The sequence below is a fragment of the Leptosomus discolor genome, chromosome 20 (genome assembly GCF_034619465.1).
Source record: "Leptosomus discolor isolate bLepDis1 chromosome 20, bLepDis1.hap2, whole genome shotgun sequence".
NCBI classification, from domain to species: Eukaryota; Metazoa; Chordata; class Aves; order Leptosomiformes; family Leptosomidae; genus Leptosomus; species Leptosomus discolor.
In genome coordinates, this window is record NC_141410.1 from 5,988,365 (window position 1) to 6,001,209 (window position 12,845).

At 40.5% G+C, this 12,845-nt stretch overlaps 1 protein-coding gene across 1 annotated transcript in view; it reads left to right on the forward strand.

The window, feature by feature from the left end:
- Window positions 1-12,406, forward strand: part of MTOR (mechanistic target of rapamycin kinase) — a 67,699-nt gene extending 55,293 nt beyond the window's left edge. The window contains exons 42-58 of the mRNA XM_086476208.1: window positions 207-305; window positions 886-1,008; window positions 1,637-1,819; window positions 2,488-2,622; window positions 2,901-3,075; window positions 3,307-3,442; window positions 4,127-4,274; window positions 4,987-5,109; window positions 5,567-5,649; window positions 7,175-7,247; window positions 7,769-7,843; window positions 8,347-8,482; window positions 8,878-8,943; window positions 9,653-9,733; window positions 10,034-10,114; window positions 10,758-10,863; window positions 11,417-12,406. Coding sequence (XP_086332334.1) covers window positions 207-305; window positions 886-1,008; window positions 1,637-1,819; window positions 2,488-2,622; window positions 2,901-3,075; window positions 3,307-3,442; window positions 4,127-4,274; window positions 4,987-5,109; window positions 5,567-5,649; window positions 7,175-7,247; window positions 7,769-7,843; window positions 8,347-8,482; window positions 8,878-8,943; window positions 9,653-9,733; window positions 10,034-10,114; window positions 10,758-10,863; window positions 11,417-11,432 — 1,839 coding nt within the window. The 3' untranslated portion in view covers window positions 11,433-12,406. The remainder of the gene's footprint in view (window positions 1-206; window positions 306-885; window positions 1,009-1,636; window positions 1,820-2,487; window positions 2,623-2,900; window positions 3,076-3,306; window positions 3,443-4,126; window positions 4,275-4,986; window positions 5,110-5,566; window positions 5,650-7,174; window positions 7,248-7,768; window positions 7,844-8,346; window positions 8,483-8,877; window positions 8,944-9,652; window positions 9,734-10,033; window positions 10,115-10,757; window positions 10,864-11,416) is intronic.
- The last annotated feature ends 439 nt before the right edge of the window (window positions 12,407-12,845 follow it).

Sequence of the window (12,845 nt, forward strand, 5' to 3'; positions counted from 1 at the left end):
TTGCACGGAACAGGTGTGATCTCACTGAGCTGTTCTGCTTTTCTGATCCTGTTTGGAACTTTGTGTTATCCTCTGACCATCTCAAAAACGAGTGGTGGGCCTCTCTGTCTCCTTTAGAGGCTGAGGTCTGTAGCAGAAGGCAGAACAGCTTGTGACTAAACACGTGTGATGACAGGGATGTTTATTTTACTTATTCTTACTACTAGGTTATCCCTCAGCTCATCGCAAGAATTGACACCCCTCGACCGTTAGTAGGACGTCTCATTCATCAGCTCCTCACCGATATCGGACGGTACCATCCCCAGGTACGCTTTGGCCTAGAGGAGGAATTTCTGTAGGCTGAGATAGCCTTTCCTATACTGATGGGCATTTCCTACGTTCCATTTCACCTGGTCTGGATGCCTGCACTGGAAGTCACAGCCAGTGAGGACGGGGCTATTTCTGCTGCTGCTTCTTTCACCTCAGCATTGTTCACATAAAAATGGAAAGAGGGGCATGAGCCATGCAGCGGGGGAAGTTCTCTCTGTCTAATAGAATACTGAGTAGTGCAAATCACCTTCTTAAATCTCATAAAGTGACTATTAAGAGGCTCCCTCACAATATTTTGTCTGAATTTCTTCCTAGGGTGTGGAAAATGACAAAATGCTAGAACCAGTTTTTTGTTCTTCCAGTTTCATACAGGCATTCAAAGTCATTCTGCTACTCAGTGAATTAAAGTCTTGTAAGCTTTTCAGATTGGAAGACTTTAAATGGCAAATTCCTATCACCTTTTTCAAAAGCAAGTTGCTTTCTCTTGTCTGCTATTTATTAATGCTTTGCTAAGCTTTCCATTTATGTAGCTCTTCTATGTGGTTCTAAAATATTATTGGTTGATGTCCCTGGTAGGCTTTGATCTATCCTTTGACTGTGGCCTCTAAATCTACAACCACTGCTCGCCACAACGCTGCGAACAAGATCTTGAAAAACATGTGTGAGCACAGTAACACTCTGGTGCAGCAGGCAATGATGGTGAGTACTTAGTGTACCATGAAGTGTATTGTGTTTCAGGAATGGATGTACCACAGATATAACAACACAAAATTACCATTCATTGTTAATTTTGTTCAAGTACAATTAGTTTGGGTTTTTTTTTGCAATTGGTAGAAGTTACAGTATTAGTATAATTTCAAGAGAATGCTTTAATTTTTAAAAAGGACCATAACGTTCAGACACTTTGAGTTCTTCAAACACTGTCTCCTTATGAATAAATTTAGAGAATAAATGAGGAATCATTGCTCTGTAAAGAGGTGTTTTTGCTTAATGAAAAGTGGAAACAAAATTTACTCAGCATAGCGTAGAAAGGGTAATTTAATTCATTTACTAAAGATTTTTATGAATAATTGAAAAGTAATGCTTTCAGGCCAAGCTATACAAATACATAGAAAATTTCAAAGGCAACAAATACGGTGGGAAAGGCCTGATCAGCTTCTTGCAGAAAAGTGCGGCAGCATTGTGGGAGCTCTTGTGGCTCCCTCTAGCTGCCAGCAACAAATATTTCATAATCATTAGAGAAGAAAGTAGTTTTGCGTTTGTTAGTCAGTGTACAGTCACAGGGTTTTTCTTTAGGCATTTAATCTTTTTTCCTGTCCTAAAATAGGTGAGTGAAGAGCTAATCCGTGTAGCCATCCTATGGCATGAGATGTGGCATGAAGGGCTGGAAGAAGCTTCTCGTCTATACTTCGGAGAAAGGAACGTGAAGGGAATGTTTGAGGTGCTGGAACCACTTCATGCAATGATGGAGCGTGGGCCTCAGACTTTGAAAGAGACATCCTTCAATCAGGTATCAGCGAACGGCCAAGAGCAGAGCCTCCTGCACGCCCTCAAAACCAGGCAGGACAGCCACCTGCCCAGATGTGTTACAAGGAGCTTTGCAACCTGACACAAAGAGTAGATCTCTTGGGACTCACTACGTTAGTTGCAGACTTCAGACTTCATTATTGACATTTATCTTCAGATCTCTATCGCTTTTGGTGACTACAGTACTACAGGAGCCATGGTAGTACAGGTTGCCCTGGAGTCTTAGATCAGCTGGGTGTGATAGGGTCTAGAAAACATAAGAGTGCTCTGCAGTTAATTCTTCTCACTCCAGTCTGCTTTGCTTCATGGTAACCACTAGCACAGATAGTAGACATCACCTCTGTCAAGCCAGGAAAAGGAATTAATCTGAGCTTGTGAGCCTACTGTTAAAGGGTGATTCTGTTCATTCTGTTGCCTCCTATCATGAAGTCTATTTGTGAGCAACGTTGCCTAATAAACTCGGTGTGTGTCTTGGATCCAGGAATTTCTGGATCTTTAATTTTGATAGGCTATAAAAATGTGAGATCAAGTACTTGTAATGGCATTTGAAGACAGACTGTGATGCTCTTTGTAGGTACTAAGTAGTCTCCACCTGTTCCGCTATAGTCTGTAGAAATGTTTTTCTTCTGTTGTCTTTCACTTCCTCCCTAGGCCTATGGCAGAGATCTGATGGAAGCTCAGGAATGGTGCAGGAAGTACATGAAATCGGGAAATGTCAAAGACCTAACTCAGGCTTGGGATCTCTATTACCATGTGTTCCGGCGTATATCAAAGCAGCTGCCTCAGGTGGGGGGAGAGGTACAGTTCTGTTGTGGGTCTTAGAGTGCAAGTTGTCAAGACTGATCTTTGTTTCATGTTTTCTGGTTATTCAAAACGTTCAAATTCAGTGTTCTGGAAATACCTGCATATGATTTGCTGCAAGTTTGCTGCACTTCCTGCAAGCATCTGAAGTATTGACGGCTGACTGAACTGGTTTAGGTCCCTCAACAACGTAAACTCTTCAGATGTTTCTGTGAGATTTAACTGAAATTCGGGGGGGTTGTATTTTTTTTTCTTTTTGGTAGCTCACTTCTTTGGAACTACAGTATGTGTCACCAAAACTCTTAATGTGCCGGGACCTGGAATTGGCAGTGCCAGGAACATATGATCCCAACCAGCCCATCATACGCATTCAGTCCATTGCACCCTCACTGCAGGTCATCACCTCCAAGCAGCGGCCCAGGAAGTTGACATTAATGGGTAAGAGAGCGCGGTTTTCACTCGGCTGTTCTAGTATTTAAACAGTGGTTGCTTTTAGGTCAAACTGTGTATTTACCAGGAAAGCCTCTCCAACATTTCCTTTCAAGTGAGGTGGTACTTAGTGGTCTGGTCAGTCTGACTGCCACACTCTCCAGTTCTTGGGGGCACATGTATTTACTCTTGTCTGTTTGTTCAGCAAGAGCAAACTTTTGTGTATTAATTCTCTTGCAGGAAGCAATGGGCATGAGTTTGTATTCCTTCTGAAAGGTCATGAAGACCTTCGCCAAGATGAGAGAGTGATGCAGCTTTTTGGGTTGGTCAATACTCTACTAGCAAATGATCCAACTTCTCTTCGTAAAAACCTCAGGTACGTGTTGTGGATAATCACTGAATGTGCTTACACACAAGTGACTCCCTACATAGGCGCAGTTTCCAAGTAACCCTTGGCACAATGAGATGGTTTGTGAGGAAATGGTGAATCTTGGTACTAAGTTAATTTTTAAAAAGAGAGAGAGAGAGAGAAAGAATAAAAACATCCATAGAATTCAAACTTGGAGGAAATATATCCTGAGGAGATTGTTTGTTTTATTTAATTGAAGTCCCATCTCATAAATAGTTCTGGTCTTTCAGGCAACCCAAATTTCAAGATAGCTTGACTGCTACCTTAGGAGCCTGAGAACAGGGGTTTTTGTCAAGGGTTTTTTATTACAGTCACTAAATAGCTTAGTAAATAGTAACTGCCTGCAATTCTCTACAAAGTCTTTCAATCATGTGCAAATAATAGATCATGGTGGGTGACGTGACATGTCCCTTCTGAAAGCAGTCTTTCAGTGAAAACCACGTAAGCTTTGAGAACGTCTGTAGATTATCTGGCAGCAATCTGTCCATATGGATGTTTCAGGTCTGTTTGAAAAGAAGAGCAGGGCAACTACTGAAGAGAATTTGGATCAGAATCCGATTTAGTAGTAGTTGTTTTAAGCGTCTTGAAATGTGACGATTCACAACATACGCCAATTTGAGATCTGATTCTCCTTCTTTTTTTCCCCTGTAGCATCCAGAGATATGCTGTTATTCCACTGTCTACAAATTCAGGCTTGATTGGTTGGGTCCCCCACTGTGACACACTGCATGCCCTCATCCGAGACTACAGAGAGAAGAAAAAGATCTTGCTCAACATTGAACATCGCATCATGCTGAGGGTAAAGGGCAAAGCTGGTAGAGTTTTTGGTACATTCTTGTAAGACTCGACTGTCTTAACGAAGAATAATGGTGTGCAGCTTGTTCTTCCTTTGCCTGTTTTCTGATTGTCGTTGGTACCAGTAATAAATGCAAAAGTATCAGATGAGTTATAAAATGCTACCAAGAGGTAAAATTGGCCATACATTTATTTGTTTCTCCTTTCCTGTTTTAGCAGTGACTGCAAGTTGTTACCATCTGGTGACTAAAATGCATTTGGAATTTTGTGTGACTATGATGTGCCTTATACAAGGTGCCATGCTGCTGGCATTTACAAATGTGTCTAAGCAACAGGGCCAAAATTAGACAGACTGGAGAAACTGAACATGACTAGAAAAGCTGGAATTGCCTGCCAAAAAGGAAGGCATGTGCCAACCCAGAAGACTTATTTGGATAATGGTTTTTGAAACATAATTACCTTTGCAGTGTTTTAATTAAATATGGCTATGGAGCACTTTGTGTGGGTGGTAAATCATTTACTATCTCGTTTACAATGAATTCTTTGCTGTTGGGTGCTCAAGTCACTGTGTTTGGGAACATACTGGTCAGTCTACAAATAATTTCAATATAAATTTGATGTGAAATTGCTTATGATTACTGATTTTTCTCATAGTACAACTAGGGATTACTGGAGGTGGTTTCTTTAAGTTGCTGAGTGTCACTTTTCAATTATAGATGGCTCCAGATTATGACCACCTGACTCTGATGCAGAAAGTAGAAGTATTTGAACATGCTGTCAATAACACAGCTGGTGATGACCTTGCCAAACTACTGTGGTTGAAAAGTCCAAGCTCAGAGGTGAGTTCAGCACATGTAATGGCTTGTGTTCGGCATCCAGCAAATGTGGAATTAACCTGCTTTGCAGAATGAGTGGTGTTTATTCATCATAAACTCCAGATAAATCACTGCAGAACATGTATCCACACATGGGCGTCCGCTCACAAGGGGTCTTACAAGGCTCAGATCACGATGGCTGCCAGAATGCCGTCCGAAGCCCAAGACTGGAGACTGGAGCTCCGTATACTTGCAGGGGGAGAGAAAAGCAGGAGCCTCAGAATATATTCTCTTAATGGCTTAGACATCTAAATCAAGGCCACAGCATGTCTGAAACGCCTCAGGCTACGGAGTGTATTGAACCTAAGCATATCACAGTTTTGCTTTGTGCAAGATGCAAGTGGTTAATGTATAAATTAAAACATAAGCTGAAACATGCAACGTGCCTGCCTGACTTTTTCCGCTTTGTCTCCACTCGTAGGTGTGGTTTGACAGAAGAACAAACTACACTCGTTCACTAGCTGTGATGTCAATGGTTGGGTACATTTTGGGCCTTGGGGACAGGTAAGTGAAATTAAAGGTTTCTTTTAAATAAAAGCACAGACTGTGTCAGCCTATCAATTAATTCCTTGGATCTGTTCTTATCATAACATCTTTCATTGTGGTTATTGCTGAGTTGTAATGATACCATCTTTCAGGACCTAATTGTGCTGCCATTATTTTCAGCACTGCGGTCGTCAGGTGTAGGGTTTGTCTATCTTGAGTACAAATAAGAGTTTCTTCCATTTTGAGAGGAATACACACAGGATTACATCAAGGACCATCAGTTCTAATTTTGTCCTTTCACTCACAGAATGGGAAGTCTTTCTGCGTCCATTTTATAAAACAGAAATGTTGTTGACTTTTGCCACCAATCTGTGTGCTCATGTGTGCTTCATGCATATGAGATGGCAGTTCTTTTGCAAAGTTTGTTAGGGCTGTACACGTACATCCAGCTTTTTGGGGAGGAAAGAAGCACCATGATCAAGCATCAGTGTTTGTTCTCTGAAGTAGCAAAAAGAAATCCAGGAAGTATTTAGTGGCAGAGGTCTTCTGATTCTCCCTCCAAAGGGGTTCAGTGACACTACTTACTTTGCATGCTTTTTTTGCCTGGTGGATATTTATTCTGTGAAGCAGGAACCTCTATAGCTATATATGCTCACAGCAGTTGTTGGAGAGACACACGTGAAGTCCCCATAAATACTCCCCACAGACTGCACTAGACTTAAAACAAATGAAAGTTAATGTTGGTTTAGCTATTACTTAACGCGGTGCTTTTTCTGATCTGCAATGCAGACATGTTCTGGAGTGAAGTATGTACAATCCAAATGGATTGGGCAAATAATGAAATTTAAAAAAGTAAAATGAACAAATGTTTTGTTTAGTATATGGCTTACTCTCAAAAGGGGACATCATAATTTCCAAAATACTTTTGAAGACAATGTATTTTAGATTTAAAGTCTGTAATGCAAAAAACAGCTAAACCCTCAAATGTTTTCGTAACAAAAGCTGTTATTCCTGAACTTAAAGGTGTTTATAGTGAAATTATAAACCTTTGAAAACTGAATTAAAGCAAAACTGGAACAAGTCAGCATGAATATCAGTGCCATGGTTTTCCTAGTCTGGTTTGATTCTCTTCTCTTCTGGTGGCAATCCGATTTGCATTACTTCACCTGGAGCATAATTCATTACAATTTTCTGTACTGAAAAAAATGAAAAAGCATAAAACAAGTAGAAGAATTTCTCCTAACTGAAAAATAAATGTCCGTATCCAAGAAATGTACTGATGGCTTTGGTCCAATAGGTTGTTTATCTTCCAAGGTGAGAAGATCTGTAACTGCTGAGAGGTAATTACAAAAATAATGTGATAGATGCACTGTCAGGAGGCTATTCTGTTCATCCTGAGACTGAAGATCTCAGACAAGCAAGCTGTCACTGGCTGTTCTTGTTCATGAAGATAAATATCATTTCAGACTGGAGCTGCTGAGATTTACTTTGGATTTTTATAATGGTCTGTCACTCTGTTTTTTCTCCTACTCCTTCATCAAAGACACCCCTCCAATCTGATGTTAGACAGACTGAGTGGAAAGATCCTGCATATTGACTTTGGGGACTGTTTTGAGGTAAATCTTTGTATTTGAACATTAAATTTTCTGTAATATTTCACATTTTCTGGTGGAACAGAAATGAATCTATGAGTCAGGACAAAATGACCTTGGAGTGTGATCCTGGGCAAGCCCTTTAGCTCTCTTTTGGGCTTCCTTTACCTACAGGCAAGATGAAAATAATAGGTATTTTACCTCAGAGGCATGTCTTGGGGATTAGCTAACCACTAGAACAAGCAAAGACGTGCTAACATCACTTTTCCATAAAATTTCTTGGAGCAATTTAAGCTGCTGATAGGCAATCTGTGTTACTTGGCACTAGCAACTGGACACACACTTGAGTTTTCCCTCTGTGTTATCAAGCTAATTATCTAGTTTTTCCCCCAAAATTTGTGGAAACTGAGGAACCTAAAGCTGGGACTTTATTTTCTCTTTGTAATAACAACCTCGAAGGCTGTAGCAAAACAACCCAATGCTTATTAACTCTGAAATAATAAGTTAGCTATTAATTTAGTAGTTCTCCATTGTCTTGTGTTTAGGTTGCGATGACAAGAGAAAAGTTCCCTGAGAAGATTCCATTTAGGTTAACGAGGATGCTGACAAATGCTATGGAGGTAAGCATCCCCTTTTTATTGTGAAGGGCATTGTTCCTAGGGAAAATGGCACCAGATTCTCCAGTTTTCCTGTATTTTCTCTTGTGGCTGAACCTCTCCACTCCTGTAAGAACCAAAGGTGTTAATATTTCAGCTGCATTTTCTGTAAGTTAAAGTATCTCCTGCGATCTCTACAATACATTACAGCTGAAAGCAACTTTTTCATTGATGCAAAAACCCCTGAAATTTCTCACAATTTCTTAGGCCTTACTTAGTTTCCTCGTTTCAAGTAGCTGTTTGCATCACCCAGATACAGCCAATGGCATGGTATTTCAGAAAGATCACCTTAATGGCAGAAGAGAGCTTCTTAGTTTGTAATGACCAGCTGTCTTGTTCTCTTAATGACCAAAGGACAGTGAATTCTGGTCCAAAGCACAAGCCACTTCCCGCTCCCTGAGCGTTAGGGTTGGAGTTGCATAGTGAACGGGAGCGGCGTGGTGGATTCGCTTCTTTCTCTTTTGAAGGTGACGGGCCTCGATGGCAATTACAGAATCACCTGTCACACGGTGATGGAAGTCCTGCGCGAGCATAAGGACAGCGTCATGGCTGTGCTTGAAGCCTTTGTGTATGATCCGTTACTGAACTGGCGGCTGATGGACAGTAAGTGATTCTGGTAACAGTGACAGCAAGAGAGGAATCAGTCTGATTTCATACAAGAAATCCAGAAGCCTGAAATCCAATGTCTGTCTGAAGACAATCTAAAATTGTTGGTTTGCATATGCTCCTTCTTTGCGCACATGGTTTTAGGGATTGTAATGTGAAATTACCACAGTGATGAAAACCCTTTTGCCCTTAAGCACAGACACAGAACGAAGCTACAAGCAAAATTGTTTGGGTTGATTTTGTATTAGTTGTTGTCAGGAGGTGGAAAACTCTTTTCAGGTGACAAAATCTAGAGAAGGAGAAAGGCAGTCAAATCTCTATTGTTTGTGGACAAACTTGCTATGAAACACTGAAACTTCGGTTCCTATTTTCAACTCCTTATTTTCTTGCAGCAAACACAAAGGGCAATAAGCGCTCACGAACACGAACAGACTCCTACTCAGCTAGTCAGTCAGTAGGTGAGTGGAAATGATGGTGTATGTCACGAATGTTTGGAGCGTGGTTTTTTTTAGCAGTGCACAAGACTGGGTAAATATTTTCAGTCCTCTTCTCAAAAGCAGACAAATAAGCAGCTTATTATCGTTAGCTTTAGGTCTGGAAGTGGTGAGTTCCGTACTTTGGCTCAAGAAGTGAATGCTCCTTTACAGTTACATTAACACTCTTCGGGAGCACGTACGAACGGATGTAATCCAAGCTGTCACTGATACGTGGTAGTTGCTTACTTAGCCACCGAATATTAGTGTGTGAAACCTGGCAAGCAGTCATCTGACTGAATATTGAGAGCTTTGCCTTGAAACTTAGCAGTTGTTTGCTACTGGACTGCAGAATGGGGACAGTGCTTCAGGAGAGCTCTGCAAATAAACATACTTATTTCATTGTAGTTTTAGGTTAATTGTACGTCATTTCAAAATGTCTTTCAATTACACTTATATACAAAATGTTCCTAAAAGTTGGATCAGGCCTTTTAGTATGTTAGAGGAAAAATGATGTTTGCTCCTGTGATATGCTTCCATTAGCGACAGAGATGTGTGGTACATTTGGTCACAGTCAAATATGCTTTTCAGATGAGCTGGTTAACAGTTTCGTTAACGTTTCCAGAAGAATATTATTTTATCTGCTTTTCAGCTTCACATTTATGCTTTTATGTTTTCACGTTTTTTTCAATAGAAATGTTGGACAGTGTGGAATTGGGTGAGACAGCCCACAAGAAAACTGGGACCACAGTGCCTGAATCCATCCATTCTTTCAGTAAGTGTCATGGTTGTTTCTATACTGATGCAGAAATTGTTCTTGGATCAGAAAATTTCATCATGATCCAGATACAATTAAATGAGACGGGACAGATACAGTTCCTTGTCAGCATAAATGAGGAATATAATTACCTGTGTTCTCAACTCCAGAAAAGAAGGCAGAAAATGTACAGGTATCTGGGTTTCTTTGGTCTCAAAATGGTATTTGCGGTATTTGGGAAGGGCAGATGTAACACCATACAAAGGTGTTTATTGTTCAGATGAAGTCCTAATTCTCTTTCCCACTTCTGTCTTTTAGTAGGAGATGGTCTAGTGAAGCCAGAAGCTCTAAATAAGAAGGCAATTCAGATCATCAACAGGGTTCGAGATAAGCTTACTGGTGAGCACGTTTTTATGTTTCTATAAGGTAAAGATACAATCTGATGGGATGGATCAGCACTACTTTCAGTGTTTGTACTGTGTGTTAGTCCTTGACTGTAACATACTCTGATTAAGTGGATGAGGCCGTTTTCCTGCTTTGTCTGACACTTAAGTACTGGTGCCTGCATTTAGATACAAAGGAGCCTGATTTGAAGAGTACAGAGGTGATTGTAACTAAACAGGCTTCATATTTTGCATGTCTTAGCTTGTTTAGTGGAAGCTGAATTTCTACTGTCCTGGCTTTATAGTTCGCAGCATTTAGTTGTGAAATTTTATACTCTTGAAGTTTGTAAGAAATGATCCCCCCACCTGCCAAATAACGTACTTGAAGGGATTAGGACCAGGATTCCAACTACTGGAAAGTTACTTATTGTTAGTTATCCATTATTGGGAGAAGATAAAAGGAAGAAAACACAATAATGGGGAAAGCAGGGTTCTGGGTCTTTAGAAGTTCTCAATGTTTGGAAAATCTTGTATTTTATGTACTGTAAGGGAAGGGTAGTTAAAAGTCCTATCAGCCCTTAAGCTGCCACCCAGAAGCGAGTTAGGTTATATGATTTGTGACTTCCATTTACGGTTTTTCTCATCCTTTCATTTCAAAGGTCGAGACTTCTCTCATGACGAAACTCTTGATGTACCGACACAAGTAGAACTGCTCATTAAGCAAGCTACTTCTCATGAGAATCTGTGCCAGTGCTACATTGGATGGTGAGTTTCTCATTCAGCTAACCTTGCAAAATTCTTCTCTGAATAATCTGAGCAGAGAACAGCTAAGGAAAATGTCACTTGTGTAGTTAGTTATATGTAGGAGCCTTACCACATGTTGCATCTGCTCTGGTAAATTTTGAGAGCCTATGACAGTGATCCCATAGCCAGTCCTCTGTAAGAAAGTTGTTGTTACAAATAGTGACAGAGATTTTAGAATATTTAAACCACAATCAGCCTCCACATTTGAAGTGTTTGAAATGCAACATGTGGTTGTCACTGATTTCAGTTACAGTGAGGAACCACGTGTTCTAAAGTAAACCAAGATGATTTACTGTCATTTTGAGAGTTAGCTAACTTTGGACTATGCTTAAGGAAATAGATCTTTTAGCATTTTTGAACATTAGTTACCTGGAAAGAAGCGTGGGCATCACCTGTCAACTTTTCGTATACTTAAAATGGTGCCTAGTTAGTATGGAATCTCAGTCCTTCTCAGTGTTGCCTTTGTGAAACTATATGCAAGTCAGCATTACGACAGTATCTTTGTTTTCTTTAGGTGTCCTTTCTGGTAACAGAAGAATTCCAAAGTATCCACAGCATTTTATTCTGGAGGCTTTTGCACTCCAAACTTGCTCTTCTACAAACACAAACTGAACGTTGGACTGAAATACAGCCTTTGTCAAATATTTTCAAATGTAAATGAAAAGAGTTATTGTATATTAAAAGTTGGTTTAAGCCAATGTATAGCTGCTGTTGGAGAAACACAAGCTGTCTGAAACACAACACTTGATTTGGGTTTCCAGGACAGTGAAGACTGATTGTACCACAGATGTCTATGGTTCCACTTGGTCTTTGGGGAACTGGTGATCCACTGAAAATAAGTATATACGGGTTTTGACTTACTTTGTAATGTAACTAAGTCATTTTCAGATTCATTATTGCCCTGGTCAGTCCTGTTGGTGTGGTTGCAGTGAGTTCAACGTGCTTGTGCAGGAGGCTTCATTTAGGTTTGGGAGTGAGCTGGATAACTGGAAAGAATGAGATGCAGAATTTTACCATTGTTTCATCCTGTTACCTTGCTTTCAAACTCGATTCTTGCCCCAAAATTGGAAACTGTATATCCGCCCATTACACTAGTGCAGGAGTCGTGCTTCAGACTAGATCAGGATTGTCAGAGCAAGTCCAAGAATTGAAGACCTTGAGCTGAGCAAAGTCAGGCGCCTCCGTGCGGATTGATCGGTGGCAAACTGGATGCAGGGTACAAATGAAATACCACTTGGGAGCTTCCTGCAGTGTCTGGATTAAAAATCAGTATTGGGAAAAAACCAGGGAAAGGTAGTGCTTGGCACAGGAGGCAGACATGGGGAGAACTGGTCATAACTTGAAACAGAAAATATTCGTTATTAAACATGAGGGTGAAGATAAAGTTATGATTTATGAATTAAACATATTAAAAACAATGCACAAAATACAACAGAGTAGCCATGTTTAGATGCCATGTTGTATTTGAATATTTTTGTGCCAATAAATTACACCAAAATGTAAACATTTTGACTGTGTTCTTGTTTGTTCCATTCTTAGGAAGAGCCAGGAAAGCAAATTAAGATTTTTATTTTTTTTTATGTTTCCTCTTGCCATGGATTTCACTTGTCTTTTTCTGCATCAGTTCAGGTGGTTGGCTATATTTCCCTTTTGATAGCAGCTGGAGGCAAAATTACCAAGACTGAATGATGTCTGTCACTTGTATAAAAGAAACTTGACCGTACAACCCCAAAATTTTAGTTTCCAGCAGCTGTGATGTCATCCGTGCGGTAAGACCATCAGCTTTCTTGCTCTCAGGGTCACAGCCCCAGCTCGAGGGACAGTGTGGGGTGTATCACTGTCCTGGCCAGGGTTCTGTGGCCTTCCCCAGCCGCTTGTGCTGGTGCTGCCCCCTGAAAATGGGAATAGGGAGGTGGCAGGCAGGGGCTTTGGGCGGAAATGCC